The 8,433-nt window shown below is 42.6% G+C and overlaps 1 protein-coding gene across 2 annotated transcripts; it reads left to right on the top strand.

The window, feature by feature from the left end:
* The first annotated feature begins 1,607 nt into the window (after positions 1–1,607).
* Positions 1,608–7,876, top strand: LOC141178598 (uncharacterized). Of its 2 annotated transcripts, XM_073660483.1 has the most exons (8): positions 1,608–1,672; positions 2,023–2,102; positions 3,017–3,166; positions 3,296–3,475; positions 3,559–3,682; positions 3,766–3,860; positions 4,058–4,148; positions 6,421–7,876. In XM_073660483.1, exons 3-8 carry the CDS (start codon positions 3,089–3,091, stop codon positions 7,674–7,676), a joined length of 1,824 nt encoding a protein of 607 aa, XP_073516584.1. In that variant the 5' UTR covers positions 1,608–1,672; positions 2,023–2,102; positions 3,017–3,088; the 3' UTR covers positions 7,677–7,876. The 2 variants fall into 2 exon arrangements, with proteins under 2 accessions (XP_073516584.1, XP_073516585.1); XM_073660484.1 differs by having other exon boundaries at positions 1,614–2,102; positions 6,424–7,876.
* Positions 7,877–8,433: the final 557 nt, after the last annotated feature.

Raw genomic sequence — 8,433 nt, 5'->3', positions numbered from 1 at the left:
TGTACAAACTAAACAATTGCCAATACCCATTCAACACTTTTTGAAAACATGGGATCAAGTGATAATCTTTTCATCTATATCACGTAGGTTGGGTCCATTAACGCCCTTGTTTGGCAACTCAGATTTTCCCTCTGCTCCAGGTACGGACTCATTTCTAATCTGGGACTGATCTGATGGGATTAGATTGAGACACGTTCTCATGGGATCAGGCTCTTTTCCTTCCTTTATAGAACTTCGCGGCTCCTTTCCAATTAGGAGTCTATCCTGCCTGGCTTATTTCCAGCTCAGGTCATTTATACATTCTCACATATTTCTAGTATAAAGGATGAACTCACTCTGTTTGAACCCTTAATCACTCAAGTAGGTCCTTGTACTAAACTTCTATCTTGCATACACAAAGCAACACAAATGGACACCAGCAATGACCCTCTACCCTTTACTGAGGTTGGGAGAAGGAATTGGGTAATCAAATTTCAGAGAAGGATAGGCAAAAAACATTCATACTCTCCCACAAATTATCTATTACTTGCCGTGCCCAGGAGAAAAACGATAAGATTTTATCTAGATGGCACCATTGTCGCACTATGGTTCGTAGCATTTTCGGACTTGTGCTGGCGGTGTGGTGGTGCAGACGGGTCTGTGTTACATATATGGTGGGAATGCCCATCATCGTCGGATTCGGTGGACTACGTTGGATCTGCATGCTTTTTTTTTGGGGGGGGGGGGGGTTAATAAATTAGCGAACCAGGAAAAGTGTTGGGGAGTGTTTATTCAAATTAAGTATTTTTTCGTGGGTGTTTTTATTTTTGATTACTGGGTCAGTAATGGGTTTGTCTGATAGACACATCTCCATTACTATCACCAGGGTTTGATGCCAGCTGTGATTTTTGACAAACCACAGCTGACATTAACTCCACGATACTTTACACCAATTGTCAATGCATCTGGGCAATTGGGAAGAGCAAAGGCAAAAAGCCATAATTGGTGCATCTCATGTAATGCGCCACTTCTGAGGTGGCTACGAGCTGGTATTTTTAGACTGGGGAGGGCCCAATAACCAGGGACCTTCCCAACTTGATAATATCAGCTCTCAGCTGTCTGCTTTACCTTTGCTGGTTACAAAAAAATAGGGGGACTCCATGACACTCGTCCAATTATTCAGGATGGACATCGGAGCGATTTATAATCCGCTGATGTGAGCGAACTCTCAGCCGGACTCTGAATATAGTCTATCAAGGCCGCCCTCCCTGGAAGAGGTTAAACATACGAGATTTCGGCCTTTTAGCTCCTGGTATGAAGTGGATAGCACAATCTTATGCCGCCACATAGTAGACGTCCGGTAACTGGTGATAATCACCTCATGTGTCGTCTATTTGTCTCCAAGCAGGAAAATCCCACGTTACATTCCTCACATAAAACTGTAGAAAAGGCGGCGCGGGTAATTGTGCCAGTAGTGAGGGGCAAATAATGCCGGAAATGTCACTGACTGCGGAGACGTCTCCATGTAGCGTCTTCGCTCCGGATATCACTGTACAGGAGCCGCACAGTTCACACTGTGCATTCACTGAGGCCTCTGATCATGTGACCCCTGACTCCTCCCCTCCTGTGACCTCATCACAGGTCCTGTGCGCACAGAGCAGCCATATATGTGGTGGCGGCTCTGCAGGTGGAGGTATGTGGAGATCCCCCATTACTGGGCGCAGGGGGCAGTAACCCCTTCAGCACGGAGACTCTTTTGGGGTCTCTGTGTGGTGTGAACAGTGAGGTAACAGCTGTGGACAGAATGCGGCTTAGCTGGTTCCCGTCCACATTAGATCCATTCAGACGACTGCAGGATGAAGGACAGAAGCCCAGAGAAGTCCTCACACAACGCCATTATTCCTCTCCTAGTTCCAGCACAGTAATGTAGATAGTAGTGATAACCGTCCACACATAGAGGACGATCCAGGACCTCAAATAACATAAAACCTTTATTCCTTCATTTTATAACCTTATGTCACAATAATGATGGGACGTCATCAGAACATTGGAGGAAAGAATCCAGAGAGAATTAAGGTGGAGGTGACGCGTTTCGGAGTGATACTTCTTACCCAGAACCGAAGGTAAGAATGAAACCCGAGCAGGATATAAATGTCTGTGGAGCAGCCGCTCCTGTGCACAGGATGAATGGCGGCATTAATAGATGTAATAGATGTGATACAAAGAAAGACAATGAAGAAACACAATCATCTTACAGTCATCACAATATGGCCCCTTCACCTGTCTGGTAATGTAAGATCAGATCCCTCCTTCTCTTTATACCCTCCGGTACGATGGATTTGGCCTCAGTGTCCAGGAAGCTTCACGGTTCAGCAATGCCCCTCCGCCATCTCCCCGACACCTGAACGATTTACCCTTTCACTGCCACAAAACTGAAAGTTCTTTCAGTCACCATTGTGCTCTCTTAGGAAATGTGTGGAAACGTTGGAGGGGTTAATGGCTGCGGGATTATTGGGGTCTCCTATGTGCTCATTAATTCTCTGCCTTATTTACGGGAGGTGCAGCCGACATATCTGACATTACATCCCAGACACTGAATACAATATACTACAAATTCTCTGCTGCAGGTGATACATTGTGTAATGAAATGTTTTATTTAATGTGATTAAATCTATTTCTTGTGTTCGACATATTTACATGGTGGACATTTATCAATGCCGCATCTGTGAAACCCCAGAGGTGTAAGCCAGGTTCTCGTTATGTGTTTCTCTAACGATTAAACCAGGAGACAGGAGTTGTGAAAGGGTCGGGGCCGAGAACAAACATCCATCTCCTAAAACCATCAGATAACCATCTTGTGAGAAAGGTATTCAGCTGCAGACTGCGGGGAAGAAACTGCTTGCTGTCTGTGGCCTAAAATATATAGATTTTATTACTAGATGTAAAGAAGAAAACTAAATACTGTAAAATAATAAATCTCATGTTTCCCTTTATTGTCTCCAGTAATTGTATTATTACACATCATCTTCTCATTCAGGTCTCTACAATATCGGATCCTGTCGGTGAAGATCTTCTATATAAGAGAATTTTCCTGATTTACCCATCAAAGATGGATATGGATAGAGACAAGATGGCGGAGAGGATATTACACCTCACCCTAGAGATCCTCTTCCGGCTTACTGGAGAGGTGAGAGATTCTGATGACGTCACATTACATCATTCTTATCTATGGGAATAACAGATGGACAGAACTGGAGAGGTGAGGACTCTGGAAATGTCTGTAGTGAGATTTATTAATGTGTCTCTCCATAACCAGGGTTACACAGTAGTGAAGAAGACCTCTAGTGGGCGCTGTCAGGACCCTGTGTCTGAGGGATGGGAAAGACCCCTGAGTCCAATCACAGGGCCTCCATCTCACCCCCTGATACATGAGGATATCAATGACCAGAAGATTCTAGAACTCACCTACAAGATGATTGAGCTGCTGACTGGAGAGGTGACACTGCTGGGAATGCTGGTACATTATACAGTAACGCTATGAAGGGATCGGGGGGATGACTGTATCATTGTATGTGTCAGGTTCCTATAAGATGTCAGGATGTCGCTGTCTATTTCTCCATGGAGGAGTGGGAGTATTTAGAAGGACACAAAGATCTGTACAAGGACGTCATGATGGAGGTTCCCCAGCCCCTCACATCACCAGGTAATAGACAGGACTGAATTCACACGGCCTATAATTATCTGTATGTAAAGAATGAATTCAGTCCTTGTATGTGTTTCCTCCAGATCTATCCAGTAAGAGGACAACAACAGACAGGTGTCCCCGTCCTCTTCCACAGGACTGTAAACAAGAAGACCCCAATGTTCCTCAGGATCATCAGGTAGATGGAGAGAAGGTATCATGAGATCTTCCCTATGATGTGTAGTCGGCTGTGAAGGTCTTGTGTTCAGTCTTGTTTTATCCACCAGTGTTATATGTTTTATACTTGTGTAATGAGAATGGTGGAGATGGCAGGATTAGAGCTGATCATAGATGTGACTTCTCATCTGTTTGTGACTTTTACAATATTTGTTTCAGGGTGAAGATCTGACCCATATTAATACTACAGAGACATATGTGAGGGGTGATGAGCGGTGTAAAGAGGAGATTCCTACATATGACTACCCAGGTGAGTAGTGACCACTAAATGCAGAGAAGTCACAGATTCTTCTCAGTCACCGGCTGTGGCTGCTTTATCGCTGGTGTAGTCCGGCTGTATCACAATCGTGTGATCACCATTTTGCCGCTAGATCAAAACATTCTCCTCCACCCAAAACAAAACTGTTCAAATGAGTTTGGGCATTGAAAGTCCCTTCTGTGCTGCTGAATGTCCTCATATGGTCCCTACAAGACCAGGTCCAGTCTTTCTGGCCAAACTTTACTTTTATGATCGACAACATTAAATGTGCAGTGAGGCCAAGTGTGAATTTCTGTACAATAACAACAGAGTTTCCCTTTATCCTGACTGTTCAATTTCTTTTAAAACCAACTAACTTCAAACAAGATTGCGATAAACTACATAAAAAACATTACACCTGTGCGATGATATAACTAAGCTAAATTTAGACGCCTCATCTCTGCACTATTATAAAAAGTTCTCTTTGAACGTCTAATATTTCTTCTTGAAACTCATCTGACAGAAAATATTGTTCCTTACGATAGTTTAGATTGCCAAGAGCCACCGAGCCCCATACTCTAATTACCCCAGAGAGGTTTCACCACTAGTTACTTATTTTTTTATTGATGAAGACTGCTGAGTTTGATCATTTCAGTAGATGTGTTATTGTCTATACTCACAGTTTTTGACTATAGTAGTTAGTGCCCAAAATATTCTGATTTAACCCCTTACTGCAGCCAGTTTTGTGTTCCTATCAGGGCCCATTTTTTAAATCTGACGTGTGTCACTTTATGTGGTGATAGCTTTGGAATTCTTCACAAAGGATAATAAGAAACAGATGGACCTTACAAATTATTTTCCACCTTCCACCAACAATACCCTATATACGGTAGTATCCTACTATCTGGGCACATGGCAGGTTAGAAGGGAAGGAGCGACATTTAGCTATTTGAATGCAGATTTTGCTGGAATAGTTTGCAGACACAATGTATTGGGGGCACTGTTCATGGTCACCTGGCAGCTCAAAATATGTCACCATGAACAGGCTTGGCGCGATCTACTCCGTTTTCTCTGTATCTAGACTTACACAGAGACCCCTAGGCTTGGGCCACGGTGTTACCTGCTGTTCTGTGGTGTGAGATGGAAAGAAGAATAGTCAGGTAACCGGGTCAGAACATGGAGGTCAGAGAAAATACAAAATCAGAAGACACAAAAGTAGTCAGTAAACGGGCCGAGGTCACAACAGGAAACAAATCCACAAGCCGGGAGCTGAGCACAGAGGACTGAACCAGAGGAGAACAAGGCTGTATCTGGCAGCTTCCGGCAATATGCTTCCAGCTTTAGTAGGGTGCGGTGCTCTCCAGTTGGCTGAAGCAGGGAGCAGATTACTCCAGCTGGACAGCACACACACCCATACTGCCAGACTGGATGGTACTACTGGTCCCAGGCTCCCTAATCTTAGTGGCTGGACAGAGCCTGCGCCGCCCAGAGCTTCTGGTTCTGACGTCTCCTCCATCACCAGCGCCGCCTGCAGAATGAATAAGGTGGCGCCTGGTGACAGAAACAGACGTCGCTGGAGCAGATCCCAGAGGAGATGGGACACACCATTTGCAGAAGTCCTTAATATGACAAAAGGCTGAAAACTAGAGCAGTAGAAATCCCCATAAAGTGACTCCATTTTGGAAATTATAACCCTCAGTGAATTAATCTTTAGAAGTAGGGAATATTTTGACTCTACAGGTACTTTTCAGTAATTAGCAGACAGTGGATGTTGGAGAGTGAAAATTGTGCATTTGCCATTTTGTTACCCATTACATTGTTCCCAGATTGTGCTCCAGGAGACACACACCGTAAATTAAGTGGGTTCTTCTCACTATAGTAATGCCAAATACATGGATGCTGAGTGTGTTTTGGGCGCACTGCAAGGCTCAGAAGTGAGGGGGAGATTTGACTTTGGGAGAGCGGATATTGCTGGATTGGTTAATGGAAGCCTTGTTGCTCTTGAAGAGCCTTTGAGACCCTAATAATGTGGAAACCTCAGTTTTTCCACTGACAGATGATGGGCCTGAGTGGGGGCTTGTTCTTTGCGGGATGACTGGAAGTTTTTATTGGTATTATTTTCCGCAACATAACAGGTTCATCCTATGAGGTTTTCTATTAGACTGTGAACTGTCATTGTCTTGCTGAATAATTCATATTTTTACAGAGAGTTTAAGTAGAAATGTTAAAAAATATAAAATTCAAGGATATTTTATTGAAAAATAATAATTGATTTTTATCTTAGCAGATGACTGTACCTGGAGATCAGAGGGACAGCTGACATCTTCAATTTTTAAATCAGATGATCTTGAGATCCCTCAGGATACAATTGAAGTGAATGCCATTACTCCAGATATACCATCATCCATTCACAGCAAAGATCTGTCATCTGATCCTTTGAAACACGTCCTATCTTCTGATTCATTACTGACTACAAAGGAAAATCATAGTAACAAAATAAGCATTAAAAAACGAACTGCTCCTAAAGCAAAGAAGACATTTTCACTTTCAGAATGTGGTAATAGTTTTCCCCACGAAAAGTCTTTTCCTATACATCAAAAAATTCATACGACAGAGAATAGATTTTCTTGTTCCAAGTGTGGGAAATATTTTAGTAGGAAATCAAATCTTGTTATTCACCAGAGAACTCACACAGGGGAGAAGCCTTTTTCCTGTTCAGAATGTGGAAAATGTTTTAGCCAGAAATGGAGTCTTAATAGCCACCAGAGAACCCACACAGGGGAGAAGCCTTTCTCATGTTCAGAATGTGGAAAATGTTTTACACACATAACTAGTTTTATCAGACATCAGAGAATTCACACAGGGGAGAAGCCTTTTTCATGTTCAGAATGTGGAAAATGTTTTCCACACATGACTAGTTTTCTCAAACATCAGAGAATTCACACAGGGGAGAAGCCTTTTTCATGTTCAGAATGTGGAAAATGTTTCACACAGATTTCAACTTTTATCAGACATCAGAGAACTCATACAGGGGAGAAGCCTTTTTCATGTTCAGAATGTGGGAAATGTTTTACACACATGACTAGTTTTATCAGACATCTGAGAATTCACACAGGGGAGAAGCCTTTTTCATGTTCAGAATGTGGAAAATGTTTTCCACACAAGACTAATCTTATCAGACATCAGAGAATTCACACAGGAGAGAAGCCTTTTTCATGTTCAGAATGTGGGAAATATTTTAACCAGAAATCATCTGTTGTTATACACCAGAGAACTCACACAAGGGAGAAGCCTTTTTCTTGTTCAGAATGTGGAAAATGTTTTACACAGTTATCAACTTTTATCAGACATCAGAGAACTCACACAGGGGAGAAGCCTTTTTCATGTTCAGAATGTGGGAAATGTTTTAACCAGAAATCAGCTGTTGTTATACACCAGAGAACTCACACAGGGGAGAAGCCTTTTTCATGTTCAGAAAGTGGGAAATGTTTTGTGAAGAAATCATCTCTTCTTAATCACCAGAGCAGTCACACAGGGTAGAAGCCTTTTTTATATTCTTAATGTGGGAAATGTTTTCCTTGAAAATAAACTCTTAATAAACTTTAGAGAAGTCACACAGGGGAGAAGCCTTCTACATGTCCAGAATGTTGGAAATGTTTTAACTGAAAATTGTACAATCTTAAAGGGGTTGTTCACTACCAGGACAACCCGTGTCATTCCTCATGTTTGGCCTAGTTAAAATAAAAACACTCATACTCAGCTCCCATGCCAGCGCCGTTCCAGCGGTGCCGGGACTCACATTCCTGGGGTTGTTACATCACATGAGCCCTGCGCCCAGTCAGTGCTGACTTCACTGTCAGGGCTGCAGCTGCTCTCAGATTTCCTCATGATGTTCGATTTTTCTGAAGGTGGAGACAGTGATTCCAGCACTTACTGGGCTCACACGATGTAACAACCTCACATGAGCTCCGGGAACGCACGTGCCGACACTGCTGGAATGGCGCCGGCATCAGAGGTTTGATACAAATCTTACAGACTGTTTGATAAAGAAAATATAATATACTAGCTGTACTACCCGGCTTCGCCCGGGTTAATAACTGCTGTTAGCAAAATAGAATGTGTTAACAAAAATTTATTCTCCACACAAAAAACACAAAACAAATAGATAGAAATGTAATTATTAAAAGGCAAAAACTAAGCTAATAGAAGCATTTCACAACATATATTTCAACACCAGAGATATTCCACACAGATTTAACTAAATTGGCCAAGTAATGTGAAGTAATCTTCTACTCCT

This window comes from Phyllobates terribilis, unplaced genomic scaffold (genome assembly GCF_046119375.1).
Source record: "Phyllobates terribilis strain yellow unplaced genomic scaffold, ASM4611937v1 Scaffold_29__1_contigs__length_15306474, whole genome shotgun sequence".
In the NCBI taxonomy this organism is placed as follows: Eukaryota; Metazoa; Chordata; class Amphibia; order Anura; family Dendrobatidae; genus Phyllobates; species Phyllobates terribilis.
This window is presented reverse-complemented; position numbering and strand designations above follow the sequence as displayed.